The sequence below is a fragment of the Pelodiscus sinensis genome, chromosome 3 (genome assembly GCF_052426305.1).
Source record: "Pelodiscus sinensis isolate ZL-2025 chromosome 3, ASM5242630v1, whole genome shotgun sequence".
In the NCBI taxonomy this organism is placed as follows: domain Eukaryota; kingdom Metazoa; phylum Chordata; order Testudines; family Trionychidae; genus Pelodiscus; species Pelodiscus sinensis.
The window spans coordinates 1,431,983-1,459,335 of record NC_143054.1 but is presented as its reverse complement, the minus strand read 5'-3'; the positions used below and the strand labels follow the sequence as shown (position 1 = coordinate 1,459,335).

General features: G+C 47.4%; 1 protein-coding gene across 7 annotated transcripts in view; it reads right to left on the bottom strand.

Annotated features, from left to right (window-relative positions):
- The window catches only part of ASXL2 (ASXL transcriptional regulator 2), a 192,105-nt gene that overhangs the window by 57,993 nt on the left and 106,759 nt on the right, over window positions 1-27,353 (bottom strand). The window contains exon 1 of one of the 7 annotated variants that reach the window (XM_075923204.2): window positions 17,318-19,913. The exons of 5 other annotated variants lie outside the window; for them this stretch is intronic. In XM_075923204.2, the coding sequence (XP_075779319.2) occupies window positions 17,318-17,354 (37 nt within the window). In that variant the 5' untranslated portion in view covers window positions 17,355-19,913. Of the gene's footprint in view, window positions 1-10,914; window positions 14,217-17,317; window positions 19,914-27,353 lie in introns of those variants that run through there. One more of the 7 variants, XM_075923202.2, reaches the window with a different exon arrangement.

The window sequence follows — 27,353 nt, the reverse complement described above, 5'->3', positions numbered from 1 at the left end:
GTCCAGCAATAGTCTGCAAGCATTGATGGGCTCCATTTGCCCTGATAGCATTTCTCCATTGTTGCAATGTCCTGGTGAAATCGCTCGCCGTGCTTGTCGCTCACTGCTCCGCAGTTTGGTGGAAAAACATCTAGATGAGAGTGCAAAAAATGTATCTTTAGTGACATGTTGCATCCAAGGCTTTTGTATGCCTTGAGGAGGTTTTCCACCAACAACCTGTAGTTGTCTGCCTTGTTGTTTCCGAGAAAATTTATTGCCACTAACTGGAAGGCTTTCCATACCGTCTTTTCCTTGCCACGCAGTGCATGGTCAAATGCATCATCTCGAAGAAGTTCACGAATCTGAGGACCAACAAAGACACCTTCCTTTATCTTAGCTTCACTTAACCTTGGAAATTTTCCACGGAGGTACTTGAAAGCTGCTTGTGTTTTGTCCATGGCCTTGACAAAATTCTTCATCAGACCCAGTTTGATGTGTAAGGGTGGTAACAATCTTTCTTGATTCAATAAGTGGTGGATGCTGAACACTTTTCCTCCCAGGCTCCAATGACTGTCGGAGTGGCCAATCTATCCTGATGTAGTGGGAATCTCTTGCACAACTATCCCATTCACAGAGAAAACAGCAGTACTTTGTGTATCCAGTCTGCAGACCAAGCAAGAGAGCAACAACCTTCAAATTGCTACAAAGATGCCACTGAGGTTGGTCATAGTTTATGCACCTCAAAAGTTGTTTCATGTTGTCATGGGTTTCCCTCATATGGACTGCATGACCAAGTGGAATTGATGGCAAAACATTGCCATTATGCAGCAAGACATCCATGACTCCTAGGAATAACACGATGCAATTCATATCATGTATGACGCAATACCAGCTTCAGATTGCATCGTTCATTGTTTTGCCTAAAAAGCAAGTACTATCCAAACCGTGTCATAGATTTATTCATAGATCCAGTCAAAGATGTATTTTAGTTATTTCTGGTTTAAATTGAGATCCCTTCCCTTTGTAACTCACTTATCCTCCGCCATTCGCAAGTCAAGGGTCGTATATAGTGACCCAATAGCATATCTTGAAAACTAGAGCCAATCAACAATTTTAAGCATCATTTTTGTTCTCAGTGACCCAGAATTAGTAAAGTTTGACTACATTTATTTCAGAAGCATTTTGGCTGTAGAGCAGTGTAATCCATTTCACACACACAGAATGGGAAGCAACGTCTAGGAAGGAGTACTACAGAAAGGGATCTAGGGGTCATAGTACACCACAAGCTAAATATGAGTCAACATGGTGACACTATTGCAAAAAAAAAAAAAGCAAACATGATTCTGGGATGCATTAACAGGTGTGTTGTGAGCAAGACATGAGAAGTCATTCTTCCCCTCTACTCTGCGCTGATTAGGTCTCAGTTGGAGTCATATGTCCAATTCTGGGCACCACATTTCAAGAAAGATGTGGAGAAATTGGAGAAGGTCCAGAGAAAAGCAACAAGAATGATTCAAGGTCTAGAGGACTTGAGCTGTGAAGGAAGACTGAAAGAATTGGGTTTGTTTAGTTTGGAAAGGAGAAGACAGAGGAGACATGATAGCGGTTTTCAGGTATCTAAAAGGGTGTCACAAGGGCTGTGTCTAGACTGCAGGGTTTTTTTTGAAAAAAGTAGCCTTTTTTCAAAAAAACATCACCTGCGTCTAGACTACAGCCGCGTTCTTTCGAAATTAAATCGAAAGAATGCGGCTTTTCTTTCGATGGCGGTAATCCTCATTTCACGAGGAATAACGCCTTTTTTCAAAAGTGTTCTTTCGAAAAAAGGCGTTCTTGAATGCAAACAGGGCTTTTTCGAAAGAGAGCATCCAGACTGCCTAGGTGCTCTCTTTCGAAAAAGCGGCTCACTTTTTCGAAAGAAGAGGTTGCAGTCTAGATGCTCTCTTTCAAAAGAGGCTTGCAGCCTAGACGTAGCCAAGGAGGAGGGATAAAAATGGTTCCCCTTGGCCTCTGGGGATAGAACAAGAAGCAATGGGCTTAAACTGCAGCAAGGGAGGTTTAGGTTGGACATCATGAAAAACTTCCTACCTGTCTGGGTGGTTAAACACTGGAGTAAGTTGCTTAGGGAGGTTGTGCAATCTCCATCTCTGGAGATATTTAAGAGCAGGTTAGATAGACATGCATCTGGGATGATCTAGAGAGTGCTTGGTACTGCAGTGAGGGCAGGGGACTAGACTCGATCTCTCGAGGTCTCTTCCAGTTCTCGTGTTCCATGACATGTGGCCAAAAACCTTAGCTTTCTCTCTCCTTGGGGCAAGAAAGACACCTCTCGTAAACAGCGTCTCTCCCTAGCATGAGGATGCAGGGAATTCAGTGCTCAGAGGGAAGTATGAATTTCAAATGCTTCTTCCTAGGGCACCCTGGGTTTTTGTAGATTTCGGACTCAAGTACTAATTCAGCTCAACTTCTGCATCCTTTCCACAACAACAGATAAGATCACAGTTCCAAGTGGTAGAGCTTAACAAGAGAAATAGTAACCTTAACCAGTAGGCACCTAGAAACACAGTATTTTGGGCTACTAAATTCTGTTTTTAATAAATGTAAATGACACTCACAGGGAATTACAAAGAATTTTGGATACACAGAAAGCTGAATAACTGTTTCAGTGAGCTCCACAGACAGTGGAAACATTAACTGGCTACTGGTGATCCATGCACAAAGACATTACTGCCACCTTCAGGAGTGGGTAAAACAGTACAGACAAGAGCTTCCACGGTAAATCTGAATTATTCTCTTTTGACATCAAGTTAACATATCTCTTCACAGTCTTCATGCACGCATATGCTTGGTTTCTAAAATGTAAACAGAGCACCCAAACACAGCACACTCTAAATGTAGTTAGTACAATGGCCCGAGGGGCTACTGTTGATACCAGCCCTTCACCCATCCAACTATCCCTGCAATCAACATCAACGTAAGCCTCATGGGCCAGGCACTCACCTCTGCTCACTGGAGCTCAGGAGTAGGAACGCTTCTGGGAGTTTGTCTCGGCGTTGGTTTTGGTTTAGGATAGGTGCAGTATAAAACTAATTAAAATTGTAGCGCTGCAGCTCCTGTTCAAGGAGTTGCATGAATTGCCTGGAAATGCACACTTTCCGAATGCAAAGCCTGTACTACACTCGTCTGGAAAGAAAAGTACAGTCAAGCTGAACTAAAAATACAATACCCCCTGCAAAGTATGTGCAGTCATAAGCTTAAAATAACCCCATTTAAACCAGCAAATGGGATCCAGATGTAGGACATAACAAATCTACATTAAAGTCATCATAATATATTTTGAGAAGCCCATAAACATGTGTCTCGTTAACCCCATGCTTTGCTCTGTACAGGTATATGGTTTGTCATAACTACAACTCCACAGTCAATTTATATTGAAACAAGACTAAAAGGAATTGCCATCCACCATTTAAAAACAAGATTTCTTCCGCACAACTGCTCCTCACTGAAAAAAAGGCAGAACGAATGCCTCACAACACCGTCCCAGTTACAGCCCTCCAGAATTCCCCCTCTGGCACTTTGCCCCTTCATGACTGTAACGGATATGATCCATTCTGAGTATCAGGTTAGGTTATGATGACAGAGAAAGGGCCAACTGTTGCAGACACAGTCGTACACGAAGAGAAACTCGAACAGAATTTGGAACTGGCAGCTGGGGGGAAATGAACGAGAGCTGTAAACAAGCCCAAGGCATGTCTCCACACATTCCTCTGCCCAGGGCTCTACACGCTCACCTCTTCGCTGGAAGCCTCCTGAGAAGCTGTGCGTTCAGACGCATTTGCTCAGAATGGGTGGCTCTTCCCCTATCCAGCCAAAGGCAGAGAAACTTACCACTAAAGGTACCATGGAAAAGGGAGGAGCGGGGAGTGGAGGGGTGTATTTAAACTGATCTTTGTCCTGGATGAAGAAATACAGAATAAAGGCAGCTCCTAAGGGGCGTTACTAGAGAGAGCTGGGAGCTAAGAAGGAATATCATATTGGAACACTTCCAGGCCAGGTCTTCACTAAATGGAAGCGGAGATCAATTTAGCGGCTATTTAAGACTTGCTAAATCGAGCTCAGAAGGTACCTCCTTCAGCAGCTGGTACTCCTGCTTCTGCGAGGAGTAAAGGAAGCCAACAGGAGCATTGGCTCCCGTCGGCCTCCCGCTGTGGGGATGGCAGGAAAACTTGAGACAGTGTCCTTTCTGGTTGAAATGGCAAAAAACTGTCTCAATGACCTAATCACATGCATCCTACTTCAGAAGACTTTCAAATCTGCACTTGAAAGGGAATCCTCTGAACTGGCATTCATGCTAAAATTCGACACTCTCCGCAGGGGGCTGAACAAAGACCTCAACTACCTTACCCATTACAAAGATAGCTTCCCCAATTATCAACTCTAATACCATTAACTCACAGACATCTACCCTTCCCCACCTCTAATATCATTAACTCACAGGCATTTACCTTCCTTCTCCCCCCTGCATCCCCCTTCTATTCTGAAATGTGATTTGTCCTTTTCATATCTGTTCATTTGTTTTTTAATTGTATCCTTTGGTATATATGGTTGTGACTATTTTCTTCCACTATTTGATCTGAGGAAGTGGGTCTGGCTCATCATCTAATAAACCATCTTGTTAGTCTTTAAAGTGCTACATTGTCCTGTATTTTCTCAGAAAAATTAGGCTGCCCCAAGTATGTGTGTGTCCTACTCCACATATAGAAGTGACTCCATCACAAAAAACATTCTCCTTCAAATGTGTCACCTACTCTGTTAATCAGAGGACAAAGCCAATGTATAAATGTTCAACTTTACAAGCAGACCAGAGCCCTGAAGATTGAGAGCTCTATTCTCAAACTGATAGCAAACCATCCAAAATCATGACAAACGTTGATACTCAAGTAAACGACTCCTCTGACCATGGGAATGTCCAAGATGGAGAAACCAGGAAGAGCATTCTATGCAGCACAGCTCACTGGTAAGACGCACCTAGTCTTCCTGCCGACAAATACAGACTTAAACCAGCTGGTCTGGAAGACACTTGACACAAACAACCTTACCCACTAATCTTATGAGGTGAGATAACAAAGCAGCTGGTGAGAAGCCATTCTCCACCAGCATCTGATCTTTGCCAGTATCTTAGTGTCTGTCTATACCACAAAGAGACACTGTTGACTTGAGGTAAGGGACTGTTTAATCTCAGTGTAGATATTCAGGATTTGGCTGTAAGACCTTGCAAGGTGGGAAAACCCAGAGCCAGAATGTCTTCACTGCAAACAGCCTCACAAATGCAATTCAGCTGGCTTGGGCCAACCACGGGTTTGTAAGCGTGGTGTAGACGTACCCTTACCTCCCACTTGGCGAGACTGTAGCACAGTGACTGCAATGGTCACAAAGGTCATCCTCTGCAGCTTAGCCATGTGCAAAAGGCAAACTTCCATGTCAGTGGAACTGAGACTTTGCTCTTGCACGACTTTTCATCCAAGGATCTCAAAGAACTTCTGGGAGCACCAGCTATTGCAGCCTGCAGCCTAACCATTCCTCTTCTTCCTGGGCAATAAGGAAGGTGCTGTGATTGTTGGCAACCCTGTGGAGTGTTGGCCAGTGGTCAGGAGGGGTTAAGGCTTTTAGGACTACAGGGAGGGGTTGGTAGGCGAGCCCAGGGCCCTGTGAAAGTTATCAAAGGTATGACACTCCGAAGTGCTTTAGGGATGCCTTCCCTGGGCCACTTCCTCCCACCCCACTGTTGTCCAAGGCTCACAGTCAATATAAGGGGGTGTGGAGGGGGCCCAAGCGTGTGCAGTTTCTATTCTCCCAGTGCCAAATGTGGTTGGGGGAAGAAGGTGGACAGGTTGATTGGTTTAGATGAAACTCTGAGACCAATTTGACAATGAATTTCGGGTGAAGTCTTTGCACTATCTTGTCCCTAAGGAATGTTGCGCAGGAAGTTCCACCATAAGCGTCAGAATCTCACTCGTTCTTCTGGCCGAAGGGACAGGGATTAGGGAGAGATTTTTCTGAGTGTGTTGACGTAAGGAACAAGATGTGAGAGGCTCAAATGGGGACAGTCTCAGGAGGACTCAGGTAGGGATGGGCTCTCCCACTGGGAGGCAAATATGTAGTAGCCCTTTGATACAGTAGGGTGACGGAAGACAGCACAATTGCACAGCTGGGTGACAAGTTGAAATCACTGCAAGTTGACTGACAAGTTGAAATGAACTTCTGAGTGAAAGACTGGCCTGATTGAGGTCAAGCATTTTTGTTACTGAAGCCTGAATCCCATCCTGGCCTTTCTGGACAGTCAGAGAAACCACTTCTAATTAGAAGAGTATGTTCTTCGGATAACAATTTGTGTTCTATCAGGATTTTCTGGACCTGTGAAGAGCAGTCTCTGTGGTACGTAGCCACCCAACAGCGATGCTATCAGCTGCCACAATGACATGGAGTCTGGTAGGAGTATTTGGCCATCTGGTGTGAGATCACACCCAGGCAGTCTGGGAGCTGGACCAGATGCTGAATGGACCTCTGTCATCAGACCTGTCTTGGCTAATACAGAGCCGTCACAATGATCACGGCTTGGTCTTTGCTGATCTTGGAAATCATAGAATACTAGGACTGGAAAGGACCTCAAGAGGTCATCCAGTCCAGTCCCCCTGCCCCTGTCAATCACGGGAACTGGTGGGGACGCCTACACCAAGCCTCTGTCCTACTGTAGGAAGAAGCCTTCCGCTAACAATCAAGGACTCAAGCCTCCTCTGGATGAAAGGTTAAGATTTTTCACTGTGCCTCATGGCATATAGGTCAATCATCTCTTCTCGTGGCATATCTTCTATCATGATGGATCTGACCATTCATGGCCCATCACTGACTGCCTCCTAACAAAGTCTGCTAAGTTGCTGCGGAGATTTGGACTTGTCCAGAATAGCTGCAGCTACTGAAGAACCCAGGTTTGGGTGGGAGTCCAAGTGCTTGAAATGTTTCAGGATAGAACCAATTCTCCCCCAATCTGGCTCATTGGTTCCTACATGCAGAGTATCTGCAACCTTGTGCTTGGAGACTGGTGCTGGGTGTCTGCCCCATGTTCAAGATATCCCCAGAGAGGATCTAGGTAGTTCCAGGAGGGCATCTCTAGGGACCATAGTTCACATAATGGTCAACAGCCAAACCTTTGCTGGGGCACTAACGGCACTGCTTTTCTGAGAGCTACTCTCACTTTGGCAGTGCACTTAAACTCCGTCTTTGGGGAAGGCTTGTCTCTCCTCTTCCCTCCAGGACACGAAGTAACTGTAGATACTATTAGGTTTATTTCGTTAAGAATGAAAACCCAGTGAGGATTCCAGATGTGAGGGGAAACAGCTTGAGTTCCCACTCTCCAAAGCACTTTTCACATGGCTAGCTTTGGAATAATTGTTTTAACTGCTCACCTAGCACTTTCGTGTGCACAGTACTTCTGACACGCTTGAGCTATTCCTGCAACACTGTATGGAACAAGCAGCAGTTGAGAATATGTGTGATGATTCAAAGCAGTACGCTTTAGCCTGTACCTTTGGAAAATTTCTCCTTCGTGCAAGTTATTCTATCAGTGGCTTGCAGCACTTCCAGCAGGACAGCTAGATCTTGCATAATCACTACAGAATGCGCTCACGACACCATGTCATAACATGTCAAAAATATTTCGAGACACTGAATGTTCTGCAATGAACTGTACCAAGAGAAACAGTATCAAGCATGTTCATAATATGAACAATCCCTTGGCATGTCTATGGAACCATAGGAGTGCGCTACATGTGCATTATAAACGTAGAATCATAGACCTGAAAGAGACCTCAGGAGGTTGTCAAGTCCAGCCCCCTGCCCAAGGCAGGACCAATCCCAACTAAATCAACCCAGTCAGGGCCTGGTCAACCCAAGACTTAAAAACCTCTAGGGATGGAGATTCCACCCCCTCCCTAGATAACCCATCCCAGTGCTTCATCACCCTCCTAGTGAAATAGTGTTTCCTAATATCCAACCTAGACCTCTCCCACCACAACTTGAGAACACTGCTCCTTGTTCAGCCATCCGTCACTACTGTGAACAGCCATTCTCCATCCTCTTTGGAACCTCCAATCAGGAAGTTGAAGGCTGCTCTCAAATCATCCCTCACTCTTCTCTTCTAAAGACTGAAAAAAACCACCCAAATCCCTCAGTCTCTCCTCGTAGGTCAGGTGCTCCAGCCCCCGAATCATTTTGGTCGACCTCCACTGGACCCTATCCAATGTGTTCACATCTTTTCTATAGTGGAGGCCCCAGAACTGCACACTAAACTCCAGATGTGGCTTCACCAGAGTCAAATAAAGGGGAATAATCACTTCTCTGGATCTGCTGGCAATGCTCCTCCTAATGCAACCCAATATACCATTCGCCTTCTTGGCTACAAGGACACACTGTTGACTCATATCCAGCTTCTCATCCACTGTAATCCCCAGGTCCTTTTCTGCAGAACTGCTATGTAGCCAGTTGGTCCCCAGCCTGTAACAATGCTTGGGATTCTTTCGTCCCAAGTGCAGGACTCTACACTTGTCCTTGGTGAACCTCATCAGATTTCTTTTGGCATGTATCTACCTCTCCCCCTAGCTTAGTGTCATCTGCGAACTTGCTGAGGGTGCAATCCGTCCCCTCATCCAGGTCATTACTAAAGATGTTGAACAAAACCGGTCCTAGAACAGATCCTTGGGGCATGCCACTAGAAACCGACTGCCAACCAGACACTGAGCCATTGATCACTACCTGTTGGTCCCAACAGTCTAGCCACCTTTCTGTTGATCTTACAGTCCATTTATCCAATCCACATTCCCATAACTTGCTGGCAAGAATATTGTGGGAGACCGTATCAAAAGTTTTGCTAAAGTCAAGGTAGATCACATCAACTGACTTTGCCATATCCACAGAGCCAGTTACCTCATCATAGAAGCTAATCAGATTGGTCAGGCAGGACTTTCCCTTGGCCATGCTGACTATTCCTGATCACTTTCCTCTCATCCAAGTGCTTCAAAATGGATTCCATGAGGATCCCCTCCATGATTTTTCCAGGGTCTGAGGTAAGGCTGACTGGTCTGTAGTTCCTTGGATTGTCCTTCCCTTTTTTAAAGATGGGCACTACATTTGCCTTTTTCCAATCATCAGAGATCTCTCCTGATCTCCATGAGGTTTCAAAGATAATGGCCAAAGGCTCCGCAATGACATTTGCCAACTCCCTCATTACCCTCGGATGCATTAAACCCGGGCCCATGGATTTGTGTATGTTTAGCTTTTCTAAATAGTTTCTAACCTGTTCTATCTCCACCAAGGGCTGCCCACCTCCTTCCCATACTGCATTGCCTAGTGCATTTGTCTGGGAACTGCCCTTGTCCGTGAAGACAGAGGCAAAGAAAGCATTGAGGACTTCAGCTTTCCCATGTCATCTGTCACTAGGTTACCTCCCGCATCCAGTAAGGGCCCCACCCCCTCTCTGATCACCCTCTTATTGCTAACATGCCTGTAGAAACCTTTCTTGTTCCCCTTCACATCCCTTGCCAGCTGCAATTTCAATTGTGCTTTCACCTTCCTGATAACTCCCCTGCATTCTCGAGCAATATATTTATACTCTCCCCTAGTCATCTGTCCAAGTTTCCACTTCTTGTAATCTTCCTTTTTGTGTTTAAGCTCACCAAGGATGTCCCCAGTAAGCCAATCTGGTCGCCTACCATATTTGCTTTTCTTACTGAGCATCTGGATGGTTTCTTCCTGTGCCTTTAATAAGGCTTCTTTAAAATACTGCCAGCTCTCCTGGACTCCTTTCCCCTTCACGTAAGCATCCCAGGGAATCCTGCCCATCAGTTCTCTGAGGGAATCAGTTTGCTTTTCTGAAGTCCAGGATGTGTATTTTGCTGTTCTCTTTTCTTCCTTTGGTCGGGATCCTGAAATCTACCATCTCATGATCACTGGTGCCCAGGTTGTCACCCACCTCTACTTCCCTTACTACTTCCTCCCTGTCTGTGAGCAGCAGGTCAAACTGTGCATGGCCCCTAGCCGGTTCCTTCAACATTTGTACCAAGAAGTTATCCCCAACATTCTCCAAAAACTTCCTGGATTGCCTGTGTACTGCCGTATTGGTTTCCCAATAGATGTCAGAGTGATTCAAGAGAACCAGGGCCTGTGATCTGGAAGCTTCTCTTAGTTGTCTGAAGAAACCCTCGTCTACCTCATCCACCTGATCTAGTCTATAGCAGACACCAACCACAACATCACTCCTGTTGCTTCCACCTCTAAACTTAACCCATAGACTGTCAACAGGCTTTTCTCCCTCTAAATACTAGAGCTCCGAGCAATCCTACTGCTCTCTTACATACAATGCAACTCCTCCTCCTTTTCTCCTCCGCCTGTTCTTCCTGAACAGTTTATCCCTTCCATGACAGTGCTCCAGTCATGCGAGTCATCCCACCAAGTCTCTGTTATTCCAATCAAATCATAGTTCTTTAACTGGGCCAGGGCTTCTAATTCTTCCTGTGTTTCCCAGGCTTCTTGCATTAGTGTACAAACATCTTAGAGAGCCACTTGATCGCCCTACCTTCTCCATTCGAGTCAGGGGTCCTCCTTTGTTGCTCATTCCTCCTTCTGTTTCTTCCCAGTATCCGACTTCCTCACTTATCTTAGGGCTTTGGTCACTGTCCCCCAACGAACCTAGATTAAAGCCCTTCTCACTGGGTTTGCAAGCCTGCCCGCGAAGATGCTCTTTCCTCTCTTGGTTAGGTGGATCCTATCTCTTCCTAACAATCCTTGTGCCTGGAACAGAGTCCCATGCTCAAAGAAACCAAAGCCCTCTCTCCAACACCACCTGCGCAATCACGCATTTACTTGCTTAATTTGACAAATCCCTACCTGGACCTTTTCCTTCAACCGGAAGGATGGACGAGAACACCACTTGCACTTCACATTTCTTGACGCTCCTTCCCAGCGCTACATAATCTGCTGTGACCCGCTCAAGGTCATTCTTGGCCGTATCGTTAGTTCCTACATGGAGAAGTAGGAAAGGATAGCTATCTGAAGGTTTAGTCACTTTTGGAAGACTCTCAGTCATATCCTGAATGCAAGCTCCCGGTAAGCAGCACGCTTCTCGAGATTGCAGGTCTGTACAGCAGATGGATGGCTCAGTCCCTCTGAGGAGAGAGTCCCTGACAACCACCACCCGTCGTCTTCTTTTGGGGGTGGTGGTCGTGGAACCCCCACTCCTAGGACTGCGCATCCCATGTGTGACGGCGCGTTGGGGGTCCCCCGTCTCCTGCACCCCGAAATGGCACAAACAGACTGCACCAGCCAGTGGAATTGAGGGTGGTTTATTGCTCCTCCAGCACAGCACAGCACAGATGTAATCTGGTTACAGGAACTGGGGCTAAGAGGCCTCAGTGCCCCCCTTGAGATAGGGGAGTCCCAGCCCCCTCCCCAGCTCCTTATTCCCTGCCTTCCAGCCAGGAACTCCCTAACCCTCTTCCAGCCCTGCCCCCCAGCCAGGGCAGCATTCCACCTTCCTTTGTTCCTCTCCATGGGGGGTGTCTGGCCACTGGTTCAACAAGTTTGGCATTACCTCTGCCTAGTGAGGCTTTCCCTGCTGGGTCTTGCTCCAGACAGCAGGGGTCACCACATCCCAGCAAGTACCCCCACTACGTCACACCATGCCTTCCAGTAGATGGTGTTCCCTTCTGATTTCTTCCCTGAGAGGTCCCTGCCAAAGCATTCCCCACCGCAGTGCCTGTGCAGAGAGCCTGGTAGCGGTTACTTACCTCTACAGGAATGGGGGAGACCTGAGTTGGCTGCTTTCTTCTTCTAGAGGTTACATGGTGCCAGTTCTCCTCCTTATCCTGTACTGCCCTGACTGGCTCTTCAGCCTGCTGTGCCTGCAGGATTAAACGCTGCCTTCTACCGAGGAAGTCTGCATCCTCTCTGATGGAAGGTAGGGTCAATACGAATGAAGTAGGGCAGCTCAGAACAGTCCTGTCCTTGCCTAGCAATTAATCCCATTTTAACCTGAGGAAACTCCAAGTCCCTAGAAGCGATCATTGGGTCTTAGCTACCATTGAGATTTGAGCTGGCTGTCCGAGACACTGAGCGCCCTCAGAGCCACTGACTTCAGGTGGGAAAAGGGGAGACAGACAAAAGGAAAACGGGGGCCTTACCCATGTCAAAGGGCAAGCAGCAGCAGAACCAAGGCTCAAAAGCAAGAGCAGCTGAGCTCCAGCCCCGGGTTTAGCGGCCAATGCACTGCCACCCTCCTGATGTCCCCGAACGGATGGTGATAAAGGGCCACATGTAGCCTTAGCACCACGCTGAGAAATTCCCCTCAGCCACTCAATGCAGATGCTGCACAGTGTCTTGAGTCTGCGAAAACTATGCCTGCCCCAACCTCCCTCAAGCCCAGTGCAGCTGACAGCATCCTTGCCAATCAGACCTGGATGGGACGCCCTTCCAAACCCATCCATACTCGTCTTGGATCAGCGGGAGGTGTGCTCGGAGAGGCAGCTAACCCCTCCAGCCCACCTGTCTCTGTGCCCAAAGGGCAGTGCAGCCCATGGCCTCCAGGCTGGGCAGGAAAACAGTTCTGTATTACAAGGGCTGCAATTAGGGAGTATCGGTGCAAAGGAACTACAACACACAATGGCTTGGACCAGCAGATACGATAATACACATACAACAGGCACGTCTTAAATACCCAGTGCCAAGGAACTCTGCAGAAATCCACGGCATCAAGTTAGAACAAACAGAGGTCACCCAAAGAAATCAATAGACAGCAGGTTTAAAACAAACACAAAGAAATACTTTGCACAATGTGCAGTGAACCCCCTGAACTCCTTGCCAGCAGATATTGTGAAGGCCAAAAGCACAACATTAGGCATGTTCACAGAGAGTAAAACCATCAAAAGCCATTAGCCAAGATCGTCAGGGGTGCCAAACTCTATACTCCAGGGTCCCGAAGCCTCTGGCTGCTGGACACTGGGGCTGAACGACTTGGGAATCGCCCTGTCCGAAGGCAGGGTGAGATGGGCTGTTGGCCTCCCCCATCAGGGCTGCTCTGAGACCAGGTTTCAGGGGAGGAGCCAGGCTAGCTTGTTTCAGCAAAAACAAGGAGGAGTCCGGTAGCACTGTGAAGACTGACACGTTCAGTCTGAGTCCTTACAGTGCCAATGACTCCTTGTTTTTTCTCATGAGAATGACCATGCAGACAGGGTGAAACAAAGCTATTCTTACTGCTCCTCAGACTAGCCTCAGCAGCTGCAATCCTGCCCAAAGGGTTTCAGTTCCTGTTCTGGAATAGCCACCTGCATTACTCAAGCCAGAGAGCTGAGATCTGAAGGCCAAAGAGGAAGGCACAGGGCACAAAGCAGCCAACGCTTTCCCTAAGCACTGAGCACTGCTCCTAGGCAGCTGCATGCAGTTAGGAGAGTCCTCTGGGGAGACTGGGGCAGGACCCCATCACCACCTGCTTTTGGCGCCTTCTCAAACGATTGCTGCTTAGGCACATTACCAGGGTGTCCTCCTGGAGGGTTAACGGTCTCTGGGAAAGACTCATTCTGAACAACACTCACTAAGCTGGAGCGTGAGAGGTCTAGGCCCTTTACGCAGCTTCCCTCCCTAGGTTACAGGCACACCCTTATCGGCCCCACGCATTTGGTGCAGAGTTTATTGTGGGATCGGAAATTGCCTTGGAATCCCCTGCTCACAGAAAGCGTCAGGGTCACGTTAGCTAGTACTCCCAGCCACTAGGGCCCATCCACAGGATGAGCGACACCTGAGCTGCTTGTTACAGAAACTCAAGGCCTCCCCTTCCTTCTTCCTCACTATGTGGCCTGGACGCGCCAGCCATGCAAAGCTGGGAGGTAAAAGCACCCGGGGCTCTTTGCTGCCTGTAAGGAGACACAAATGGGGTCCTGAGGGGGCCTGTGCGTGGCCGTGTTCGATATACAAGCTGTGATGAATGGGAGGAGTGCTGCCCTCTTCTGGGCAGGGCTGAAGTGAGGCTCCTACGCCTTGATTAGCCACCTACGGAACTAGCTGGACTTTCAAAAGTAACAATCTTTTATTTTTGATACAAAGGTGTGGGCCACAAAAAAGGCAGGTCCCAGTATGCGACACTTCGCAGTCATTTAACGAGGCCACAGGTGCCCAAACTTTTCCTTGACAATCTCTTAACATTTACCAGACCTCCCCTCCCACCCACCCAAACAATAGAGCTGTGCCTGCAGCCGGCACGTCCTTCCACCCGCGTCACTTCCCACGGCTCGTGAAGCAGCTGGCTGCCAGCATGTCCTTCCACTCGCGTCACTTCCCACGGCTCACAGAGCAGCTGGCTGCCGGCACGTCCTTCCCACGGCTTGCGGAGCAGCACGGGCCAAGGGACTTACTGGCTGCCGGCACGGAGCCTCTCAGCTCCCAGCTTTCCACGGATTCCCCTACAGTACCATCCCAGACCACCAGGGTCCGCGGACCACAGGCTGGGCACCACTGAACTACACTTTACAGGCTGCGGGGGCAGAAGGGAAGACATTTGAAACCCCAGCTGTAAAATATTACACATGTGGGAAAAATACAACACTGTCAGTGTCTTATATGAAAAAAATTCACACACTGCCACACAACCACAAGGGAGAGAAAACTTGGAGGCCATGGCAGTGAGATAACTGGCAATGAACAGCTGTTCCTTCCCTCCCCCACAGCTAGCTACTAAGAGCTACCAAAGAGACAGAGAATCCATCCCTTCCCTTACTAGTTTGCTCCAATTGCTAAGCCAACCTTCACTGTTAACTGTGTGCCTTATCTCCCAGGTGAATGGTCTGGGGCTTTAACTTCCAGTCACGGGTTCTTGTTCTGACTTTCTCCGCAAAAGAGCTGCAGCAACAGGTATTCTCTCCCTGTGAAGATACCATACTCAAGTCTCCTCTTAACTTTCTGATACACTAAAGAAACTGAGCAATTGTCTTCCATTGGGAGGCACTTTTCCAAACGTCAAATTATTTGTGGGTCTTCTGCTGGATCCTCTTCAATTTTTCAACATCCTTTTTCAAACATGGACACCAGAAACGGAGGCACTAGTCCAGCATGGGTCTCACCAGGGCTGTACACAGAGGTGAAGCCTCTTACTCCTACTCACTGCTCCCTTACTCACACACGGACTGCATTAGCCTTTTCTCTACAGCACCACCTTGTCTACTGTGACCCCTACGCGCTTTCCACAATCACTGCTTCTCAGTGCAATCCCCCATGCTGTAGCATGGCCTGCGCTCCTTTCTGGATGCACACTGCATTTGGCTTGAATGGGCCCAGCATACCAAGCAATCCACAACATGCCATATGGCTGTCCCCTCCCCCTTGTTACTTACTTCACCACCACTCTGTGCTCTGGAAATTTCTTTCACCACAATGTTAAATTTACCCCAGACCATTAATAAAAATACTGAATAGCATTGGCTCTGATCCCTACAAAGCCCCACCAGAAACACCAGTTGAAATGCCTTACCAAAGTCTAAGCACATTACACCTGCAGTTTCCTCTCTCAACCAAACTAGCAACCTCATCCAAATATGAGCTCCAGCTTGCTAGACAGAGCCTACTCTCCAGAATGCCATGCTGACTGACGACTGTATTCCCGCCCTTCAGTGATTGTAGTGGTTGCATCCTATAGCAGCTTTCCTAGTCCTTTGCATGGGACTGACATCAGGTTAACCACTCTTGAATTACATGGGTCATCTTGTTTGTTGCTACTGGCCAATACCATCACTCTCCTAGAATCTTCCCAGTAGTCCACTCTTCGGTCAAAATTAACACCAGCAAGACAGACCTTCTCAACCACCAGTTTTAGGGCCCTTGGGAGCAAGCGATCTGGGCTTGCCCATTTCACATCTTTATCCCGAGCAATGCAAACATTCTTATTTACGAGTGGGCTGAAAAAGGTTTCATCCTTCTCATGTTGTCTGTCTCTCACCTGGTGTCTTTCAAACACACAACAGAAACGTTTATTGTGCAGCTCTGCCTTTTCTGCAGTACAGGGTTAGCACTCCCATCTAATAACAGGTCTATACCGTAGACTTTGGAACTCCTGCTTGTTCTCCTTGAATGCTTTTTAAGCAACAATTTGTGTTTACACTTTTCCTCGTTGATTTCTGTCATGATTTTCCTTGACTTGGGGAAATAAGCCAATATTTAACTGGTGATTCTCCTCTGTCCCCAATTAACCCCAATTTCCTGTGCAGAGATCTATTCAACTTTTATCGTGCCACAGCTTTTGCTTAGAAAAAAATACACTTTTCAAACACCAGTGATGTTTTACCAGTGGTTGGATATGACCTCTAATATCCATCTCCCAGATTAGGCAATTCCTCTTGCCACACATTACAAACATGTGCTTAAGGGATAAAATGTCCTCTCCTGCTTTCTCTCCCCAAGTTCCTTATCCATATTCAGTCAGCAGGACTTACTCTTCAGCTTGCTACAGACAGCTACAAGGTCATCTGCTCACCAGGAAACCCTTACTTCAGTACCAGTTTAGACCAAGTGATAAGGATTCTCCCCATCCGCATGCTGCTGATTAGGCAGGGTCAGCTAAGGACACCAGAAATCTCAGAGAAACTACAAAATAAAACCACCTCCACTTGCATCAACTGTTAAGAGACTGTGAAATTCAGACAGTGTTATACTGGAATCAATTACCCTTTATTTCCTTACTTCATTTGCAAAGTCTTCATATATATAAAGTGACCCCGGAATAAATTAAAAAAAAAGATGCACATACAGCCTAGTAATACTGAGCAACAATACCAGGATGAACACTGCTCACTAGCGACGAGGAGTCCTGTGGCACCTTATAGACTAACTGAAGTGTAGGAGCATAAGCTTTCGTGGGCAAAGACCCACTTCGTCAGATACCCCTCTGATACTGCTCACTAGTTACCCTCCAACAACAAAGATGTATGTGAGATGGTGGAAAAGGCATTCGATACTGAAATATTTCCATTTCAAGCTTCCAGGATAATGTGAAATAATCTAAAGCAACTTGGCAACACCACCCTTTTACAAACACTGGGTTGTGTCCAGAAAAATGTCTTTTTATTGTTAACCTAAAAGGAAGAAAGTCTGGCAGCTGTTCCAATTCACAGCCAAAGAGAAAAGCATCTAACTGCTCTTACCTTTTACTACAATAGCAGAAACTGTGAGCAAGTCCTCCAAAAGACAGCCACCTAGCTCCTTACAAAGGAAAGTTTGTCAGCAGCTGCCAACTGAAGTAACTTCATCTTACCTTGGAGTGGAATTTCGTAAGGCTGCTCTCTCAACATTGTTTCTCGTTGTGAAGATTTGCAGTCAACGTGCCAGTCTTCCACTCACCCTCAGCCAATGCAGAGATGCATGGATTCTAATTGCAATGTACAAGGTTTGTTTTTAAATTTTTTCCCCTATGCTCCTGATTGGCTCAGGGTAATGCCCATGTGGGTCTACAAATGCGGGGCTTCTATCCATTTTAAAATCAAAGTGTCAGCTTTGCTGCTGTCAGAGCGCTTTATTTTTGTACATATAAGGAAGTGGCTGTTGATGTTATCTGAATGTGTTTCCTGTTTTATATGTATATGAGCAAAAATGATGTCACACGCAGCTACACTGCAAAGTTCCACACAGCTCAGCTCAGTGGAGGGGGAGAGAGCACAGCTCGCCTGTTCACCCTCTAGCCCAGTTTGCATTCACTTCCCTGAGGGCTGCTGGAATACAGTGCTCTCCCCCGGCAATTCACAGACCGGTTCAAATTACGCAGGACTCAGTTTATGTTCACGTGAAAACAATCTAAACTTCAAAGGTCTCAAGTGATACACGACTAGAAAAACGATCAATGCTCCCCTGGATATTTTGTAACTGTAGCTCACTCACCTACGGGCTTCATTTTGATTACATCATTTTAATTGCAACCACTGGAATTTTAAGAAGGAAAGTTGAACCCATGATGGGCTCGATGCCGGAAGTCAGACTAGGAACACAATGGTCCGCTTTGACCTTATAACCTATAGCAGGATGTGATTCTCATTTGTTTTGAAAGCACTTGGAGACTCTTTGAGGAAAGGTACTTACGGACCAAACACGAATACTGTTAGCTTGTGAAAGAAAATAAACATTCTCTCCGGAGTCTTGTGGAAAAACTGATGTACCGTCCCACTCAGACACGACTTCTGGGGTGGCCAACAGATCTGACCATAGACCGGGAAGTTCTTCCTTCGGGTGAGCCCCCTGCCCCGCCCTTCCCTTCTAGATGTCTAGCTTTGCAGTGAACACCACTGCACAAATCTGAACGGTGCCTGACAATGAGCTAAAAGGGTCCATTTTCAAGCAAGACATGTATAGCATTTGGCAAACTCACTGCAATGAGCTTGTGCTCTTGCTGAAATGCAAAACCCCTTACAAGGATGAGCACATAGATAATATTTAAGTGGCAAACTCTACCTAGGGTTGAATTCACAGTAAATACATTTGCCCTTCACGTGACTCTCTCTCACATTGCTATTTTGGAGATAAGCTGTAGGAAGTCAACAACCACTCCAGGGGTTTTCCCTAACTCCTTTTTGCTTTGCTAGTGATTTCTTTAGTTTTTGCTTTACAGTCTAAAGTGCACGTTTCCTCCCTTTATTATTCTCCCTTTATTGCTTTTTGCATTGTGCCCATCCATCCCTTGATGGATGTGGTAACAATACAACAACTCGCATGTGGATAGGAAGAACACAAGCATCACCACTTCACCAGAAATCTCTCTCTCTCTATACCAGCTCGGGGGGGCTTCCCAGACACCAAGGGGGGCCTCACATATAGACGTCACCTTAAATTTACCGAAGAACGAAAAGCACCAAGCAGCCTTGAAGGCTGCCCTACAACACTTCTCCTCCTAGCCCGCATTCTGTGGGGTCCCATCAAACCACAGCCGTCCTCTGTCCATCAGGTTGCTTAGACTTGCAGCCTGATGAGTGCCTGTTCAGCTCGGTTACTCTCAAGCATGCCAGCTGCCGGTTGCCCACAGGTCGTCAGCAGCAGCAGCACTCTGGGATGCACCTGCAGTCTGTGTAGGGAGGGAAAAGTCACCTCGTTGTTACAGTGACTGTATAGAAAGCTAAAAACAAAGAGCAAAAGACTCTGATCTTGTCACAGAGCTGGGCCCATCTGGTGTATGTGACCAGAAAAGTGTCAATCTGCTGATGTTCCTGCTCAACAGTGTCCCAGCCACTGGGATTTTGCCTGAAAGTTTACAGCAAGTCTCTGTTGCGCCGTGTACCTGATGGGTGCTCGGAGACATCCAGGAGGAAGTTCATGCATGTAGGCCGCTACCAGGCAAGGACATTTCATCTGTATTTTAGCGCGTGACTGAGTCCGTTTGTTCAAGAACTCCTCCTGAAAGGTAAGAGCTGGGGCTATCAAGTTTGGCAGGCAGCTTCCCTGTCTAACCTAAAGCACAGCCACGGTTTGGCTGTGCCAAGCCAGCCAGAAACCCCGGGAAAAGGATGGTTTCCCATCACATGAAAAGGGAGAAGTTGCTTTTCGGAGGGAAGCGATAAGAGTGGCCACTGGGGGCAGTGAGCCCACAGAGCAGAGCTCTCCTGCAGTGTTCACAAGAGGCAGCTGGCAGCACCACGGAGCAGCCAGCAGGGCTGGGGCTCAGCCATCTAGCCAGCCAGCACACCAAATAAGTAGTCCTAGAATCATAGAATCTCAGGCCTGGAGGAGACCAGAGGAATCATCAAGTCCAGCCCCCTGCCCAAGGCAGGACCAACCCAAGTGAATCAACCCAGCCATGGCTTGGTCAACCCGAGACTGAAACACCTCCAGGGATGGAGATTCCACCCCCTCCCTAGGGAACCCAGCCCAGTGCTTCCCCACCCGCCTAGGGAAATAGTTATTCCTAATCTCCAACCTAGAGTTGTGTCCTTCCCCCCCCCCACCACTTGAGCCCATTGCTCCTTGTTCTGTCATCCGCACCCACTGAGAACAGCCTCTCTCCAGCCTCTTTGGAACCTCTTCAGGGAGTTGAAGGCTGCTCTCAAATCCCCCTCCCTCTTCTCTTCTGCAGACTAAACAAGCCCTCTTCCAAGGGCATCAAAATGGATTCCTTGAGGATCCCCTCCATGATTTTTCCAGGTGACTGAGGTAAGGCTGACAGGTCTGTTCCCTGGATTGTCCTTCTTCCCTTTTTTTTTAAAAAGATGGGCACTACATTTGCCTTTTTCCAATCATCCAGAATCTCTCCCGATCTCCACGAGGTTTCAAAGATGACGACTAAAGGCTCCACAACGTTGCCAACTCTCTCAGTACCCCCAGATGCACTAAATCCGGGCCCATGGATTTGTGTATGTCTTGCTTTTCTAAATAGTGTCTAACCTGTTCTATCTCCACCAAGGGCTGCCCACCTCCTTCCCATACTGCATTGCCTAGTGCATTTGTCTGGGAACTGCCCTTGTCCGTGAAGACAGAGGCAAAGAAAGCATTGAGGACTTCAGCTTTCCCATGTCATCTGTCACTAGGTTACCTCCCGCATCCAGTAAGGGCCCCACCCCCTCTCTGATCACCCTCTTATTGCTAACATGCCAGTAGAAACCTTTCTTGTTCCCCTTCACATCCCTTGCCAGCTGCAATTCCAATTGCGCTTTCACCTTCTTGATAAGTCCCCTGCATTCTCAAGCAATATATTTATACTCTCCCCTAGTCATCTGTCCAAGTTTCCACTTCTTGTAAGCTTCCTTTTTGTGTTTAAGCTCACCAAGGATGTCCCCAGTAAGCCAATCTGGTCGCCTACCATATTTGCTTTTCTTGCTGTGCATCGGGATGGTTTCTTCCTGTGCCTTCAATAAGGCTTCTTTAAAATACTGCCAGCTCTCCTGGACTCCCTTCCCCTTCATGTTACATCCCAGGGAATCTTGCCCATCTGTTCTCTGAGGGAGTCAGTCTGCTCTTCTGAAGTCCAGGGTGGGTATTTTGCTGCTCTCCTTTCTTCCTTTGGTCAGGATCCTGAACTCAACCATCTCATGATCACTGCTTCCCAGGTTGTCACCCACCTCTACTTCCCCTACTAGGTTCCTCCCTGTTTGTGAGCAGCAGGTCAAACTGCGCATGACCCCTGGATGATTCCTTCAGCACTTGTACCAAGAAGTTATCCCCAACATTCTCCAAAAACTTCCTGGTTCTCTGTGTACTGCTGTATTGGTCTCCCAACAGATGTCAGGATGATTAAACCTAAAAAAACCAACAAATGGTCTGGTAGCACTTTAGAGACTAACAAAACATGTAGATGGTATCATGAGCTTTCGTGGGCACAGCCCACTTCTTCAGATGACCAGAAAGCTCATGATCCCATCTACAAGTTGTGTTAGTCTCTAAAGTGCTATCAGACCATTTGTTGTTTTTAAGTTTATCCTGTACAGACTAACTTGGCTACTCCCTGAAGGGTGATTCAAGTCCCCCATGAGAACCAGGGCCTGCGATCTGGAAGCTTCTCTTAGTTGTGGGAAGAAAGCCTCGTCTACCTCATCCACCTGATCCAGTGGTCTACAGTAGACCCCAACCACAACATCACCCCTGTTGCTCGCACCTCTAATCTTGACCCATAGACTCTCAACAATCTTTTCTCCCTCTATACTGGAGTTCTGAGCAATCATACTGCTCTCTTACATACAGTGCAACTCCTGCTCCTTTTCTCCCCCACCTGTTCTTCCTGAACACTTTATACCTTTTCATGACAGTGCTCCAGTCATGCAACTCATCCTGGCAACTCTGTTATTCCAATCAAATCATAGTTCTTTGACTGGGCCAGGGCTTCTAATTCTTCCTGTTTGTTTCCCAGGCTTCTCGCATTAGTGTACAAATACCTTAGCTAACCAGTTGATCGCCCTGCCTTCTCCATTTGAATCAGGGGTCCTCCTCTGTTGCTCCTTCTGTTTTTTCCTCGGTATTTGACTTCTCCACTTACCTCAGGGCTTTGGTCACCGTCCCCCGATGAACCTAGTTTAAAGCCCTCCTCACTAGGTTTGCAAGCCTGCCCACAAAGATGCTCCTTCCTCTCTTGGTTAGGTGGATCCCATCTCTTCCTAACAATCCTTGTGTCCGGAACAGAGTCCCATGCTTGAAGAAACCAAAGCCCTCTCTCCGACACCACCTGCGCAACATGTTTGCTTCCTCACCTTCAACAGTCCCCACCTGGACCTTTTCCTTCAACAGGGAGGATGGACGAGAACACCACTTGCACTTCAAATCCCCCTGACCCAAGCTCTTTCCCTCCTCCTGGTCTTTGGTGGCATTTCCCGTGCCAGTGATAGAATAAGCCCAAGGAAACAGTGCCGAGGGGCAGAGATCTGCCATACTGCCTCAGGCAGCTGGCAAGGGCAAGTGGCCCAGCTTAAAGCACAGGGATGCAGAAGAGTTTAGTATCTTCCAAGGTTGCCCCAGAAAACTACGGAAATGCAAGTACAGTGGTTCCAGGAGTCATTTTTAAGTAGCCACTTCGCCCTTTCTTCCCCAGGACATGTACTGGCTACTTGACGCAGGGATGAGCTGTCTAGGGAACACAACAGAGATCTCCCTGCTGACGTATGGATTGCCGAGAGGCTGCAGGCTTCTCATTTAAGCCTTTCCGTAGTGCCTGTGGCAAGTCAGTCGACATGTCCCTCCTGGAGCAGTGGAGAGGCTAAAACCACAGGATCCAAGGGTGTCGCCACACCGCTGAATGAAATGTTTCCCACTCCTTGTGTAAGCAGAATCCGACCAAGCTCTCCCAACATTGGGGTGGAACTGAGAGGACTTCAGGAGCCACCCTCATTGGCATGGACACACCCACACTGCTTTGCCCAGAGGGTGACTGTGGGCGGGTGCGGAATTGCTGTGGGGGCAGGGGTAACAAAGGGTTATCCTGGCTGTGTGAATGTGCAGCAGCAGGACCGTGCTGGCTCAGAAGGGAGTAGGGGAGCCAAAGCCTAGCAGAGATGAGAGGGGAAGGGGACAGCTGTTTGTACCCACTGGTGCAGGCTCTCCCTAAGGATCCTCCAGGTGGTTTGACACGCCCCTTCCCCACGTGTGATGACAGCGCTGATTCAGTCAACTGAGAACCCTGTGTTATAGACCAATAGAGCTGAAATCACGATAACCAGGGCTGCACACCACAGCTGCTTGGAGACATCACAGATGAAACGGAGTCCAGGCCACACTAGCCACGACGCTCCCCCACTAACAGCCGTAGCCCCGATGGCTACTTGGAGTGAGGGACCTGAGACCGTTCCGAGAGTGCGCGGTAGTGAGCGACTGGCAGGGCAGAGCAAGCAAGGTGCTTTCTCGCCTGACGGTGGGTGGGGAACAGCCAGATGCACCTGGCCCCTGGGTCTGTAACGGGGAGCGGGGTGCACTGGAGGAAGATAGCAGGGCACATTAAAGGAACTGCTGATTGTCAGACTGAAGAGCCTGAGGCAGACGAATGTGCAGCACACTCAGGAGTGGGTATTTTGCTCATGATTTTCAGCTTATGAGTCATGCTTGGTGTTTTCCCGGTTAATGCCAGGTTACTTGCCTTCTATTGATCACAAGTTTCTTCTCTACACTCTGACTAGATGGGAAGGATTGCTGTTTAGAGATACCAGGCAGTGTTTTCCCAGGTCACTGGATAGGGACTCAAGACAGTTCTGTGTTGCACTGTTGAAGAAGAACTCCTGCGTATTCAACCCAAGCCTCGTCACTGCCGACTCCATCCAGCAAGAGAGAATCACAGAACAATAGAACTGGAATGGACCTCAAGAGATCAAGCCCCGTCAGCATCGTCTAGGTCATCCCGACAGGCGTCTGTCCAACCTGCTCTTATATGTCCCCAGGGATGGAGATTCCACAACCCCCCGGGCAATTTGTTCCAGTGTTTCACCACCCTGACAGGCAGGAAGTTTTTTCTAATGTCCAACCTAACTCTCCCTTAATGCAGTTTAAGCCCATTGCTTCTGCTTCTTGTCCAATCATCAGAGGCCACCAAGGAAAAAAATTTTTCTCCCTCCTTATAACACAAAAGAATGGCCATACTGGGTCAGACCATAGGTCCATCTAGCGCAGTTTCCTCTGTGCCGACAGCAGCCAATGCAAAGTGCCTTAGAGGGAGGAAACAACAGGGAATCCTTACATGATCCCTCCCCATCACCCACCTCCAGATAAACAAACAGAGACTAGAGACACCATTCCTACCCATCCTGGCTAACAGCCATTGATAAACCTAACCTCCATGAATCTAGCTAGCTCTTTTTGATCCCTATGAAAGCTCAACACCTTTTTTTTTTATATATATATATAAAATGGAGATTGCCTATCTCCTAGAATTGGAAGGGACCTTGAAAGGTCATTGAGTCCAGTCCCCTGTCTTCACAGCAGGACCAAGTACCATCCCTGACAAATTTTTGCCCTAAATGGCCTCTGCAAGGATTGAACTCACAACGCTGGGTTTAGCAGGCCAATACTCAAACCACTGAGCTATCCCTCCCCCCCTTTTTAGAGTCTTGAAAATTGCTATCATGTCCCCTCTCAGTCTTCTTTTTCCTAAACTAAACAAGCCCAATGTTTTCAGTCTTCCCTCATGGCTCGTGTTCTCTAGACCTTTCATCATTTGTGTTGCTCTTCTCTGGACCTTCTCCAATTTCTCATCTTTCTTGAAATGTGGTGCCCAAAACTGGACACAACACTCCAACTAAGGCCTAATGTGCACAGAGCAGAGTGGAACAATGACGTCTCATGTCTGGCTTACAACACTCCTGTTAATGCAGCCCAGAATTATGTTTGCATTTTTTTTTTTTTTTGCACAGTAGTGTCACACTGTTGACTCAGTTAGCTTGTGGTCCACTATGACCCTAAATCCCTTTCTGAAGTACTCCTTCCTAGACCGTCACTTCCCATTCTGTGTGTGTGAAATGGATTGTTCCTCCCTAAGTGGAGCACTTTACATTTCTCCTTATTAAACTTCATCCCATTTTCTAGTTTGTCCAGATTATTTTGAATTATGACCCTAACCTCCGAAGCACTTGCAACCCCTCCTAGCTCAGTATCATCTGCAAACTTAATAAGTGTACTCTCTACGATATCTAAATTGTTGAAGAAGATATTGAACAGAACTGGTCCCAAAACAGACCCCTGCAGGGCCCCACTTGTTATGCCCTTCCAGCAGGATTGTGAACCGTTAATAACTACTCTCTGAGAATGGTTACCAAGCCAGTTATGCACCCACCTTACAATAGCCCAATCTAGGTTGTATTTCCCTAGTTTATTGATAAGAAGGTCATGTGAGACCGTGTCAAATGCCTTACTAACGTCTAGGTATCTCACGTCCACAGCCTCTCCCCTATCCACATTGCTTGTTATCCTATCACAGAAAGCTATCCGAGTGGTTTGACATGATTTGTTCTTTACACATACATGTTGGCTGTTACCTATCAACTTATTATCTTCCAGCTGGGTAGGAATGGTGTCCCTGGCGTCTGTTTGTCTGGAGGCAGGTGACGGGGGAGGGATCACTTGAGGATTCCCTGTTCTGTTCCCTCCCTCTGGGGCATCTGGTATTGGACACTGTGGGCAGACAGGACACGAGGCTAAATGGACCTTTGCTCTGACCCAGTCTGGCTGTTCTTATGTTCATATGTTTGCAGACGGATTCCTTACTTGCCTGCTCCATTCTCTTCCCTGGCACAGAAGTTAAGCTGACTGGTCTAGGTTCCTGGGTTGTTCTTATTTCCCTTTTTATAGAATACTTGCTCTTTTCAAGTCTTCTGGTATCTCTTCCAAAAATGAAAGCTAAAAGCTTAGATACCCCCTGTATCAGCTCCTTGAGTATCCATAAGGCCCTGGAGACTTGCAAACATCTAACTTTTGTAAGTAATTTTTAATTTTTTTATTTTAACTTCAAAACCTACCCCTTTTCCACTAGCATTCAGTGTGTTGGGCATCCCGTTACCATCAGACTTCTTGGTGAAAATGAAAACAAATAAGTCATTAAGCACCTCTGCCATTTCCAAGTTTCCTGTTATTGTTCTTGACCCCCTTTAATGTAACCTACAGACTCTCTACACGTCTGTCTCCTACACCCATCTCCACCTCAGTCCAAGTGTGTACATTTTTAATGCGTAAGGCAACACCTCCTCCTTTTTTTCCTTGTCTAGCCTTCCTGATCAAGCTGTACAATATTCCAGCGGTGTGCATTATCCCACCAGCTCTCTGTGATACCAACTGTGTCATAGTTGTGTTGATTTACTAGCACTTCAAGTTCTTCCTGCTTATTCCCCATACTCCTTGCATTTAGCTATAGGCATCTAAGATACTGACTTGATTTTGCTCCCCCCCCCACTCTTTTCTGCTATTTAGTCCATGCTCCCTCCCTTTTTTGACCCATTTCCCAGGTCTCCATGTATTTACGCTTGGTCCATCTCCGAGGGTATGTCTAGATGCCATGTAGATGAGTTTTCTAGACATAGGAAAATGAAACGGCAATTAAATAATCACGGCTTCATTTACATCAAAATGGCCGCTGCGCTGTGCCGATCAGCTGTTTGGCAGCACAGCAGGGCAGTCTGGATACACCACGGTCGACAAGGGAAGACTTTGTCGACCGCTCCGGTATGCCTCGTGAAATGAGGTTTACCGGAGTGGTTGACAAAGGCTTCCCTTGTCGACTGCAGCGTGTCCAGACTGCCCCGCTGTGCTGCCAAACAGCTGATCGACACAGCGCAGCAGCCATTTTGATGTAAATGAAGCGGCAATTATTGAAATCGACGCTTCATTTTCCTATGTCTAGTAAACTCATCTACATGGCTTCGTCGGCGGAACCATGTAGTCTAGACATACTCCAAGAGTTCCACCAGAATTTGACAGGGATGGATGCAGGGTCACCTTTGTAATCTAGCCTCCTTTTTATCACAGAAGCACCAACTTCTTTAGTCTGAAACCACTGTCTCGTTTGTAAAACAGAGGCAATAGACAGACACTGCCCCAGAGGGTTCACAAGGTGAAAAATCCCACAGGGAGACAACTTCCCTGCGATGTTAATAGTTGGCTTCCTGCCTACATTCTTGCGGTGACACGAAGGAAGAGGTGTCGGCATTGGAAACTGGGATGACAGAGTATTCCATGTGCAACCAGGGCTGGGGTTAAAGGAAGAGAGGTGGGAATGGATTGGGTCTCGCAACTGGATCATTGGCAGAGCTACATAAGAGACAAGAGTGGAGATGCAAACCAAGGTCAAATTGGGCAGAGCCCTGAATGCAAAGTGCAAAACTAAGTGCAACGAAAAACAGGGGCCCATGTAA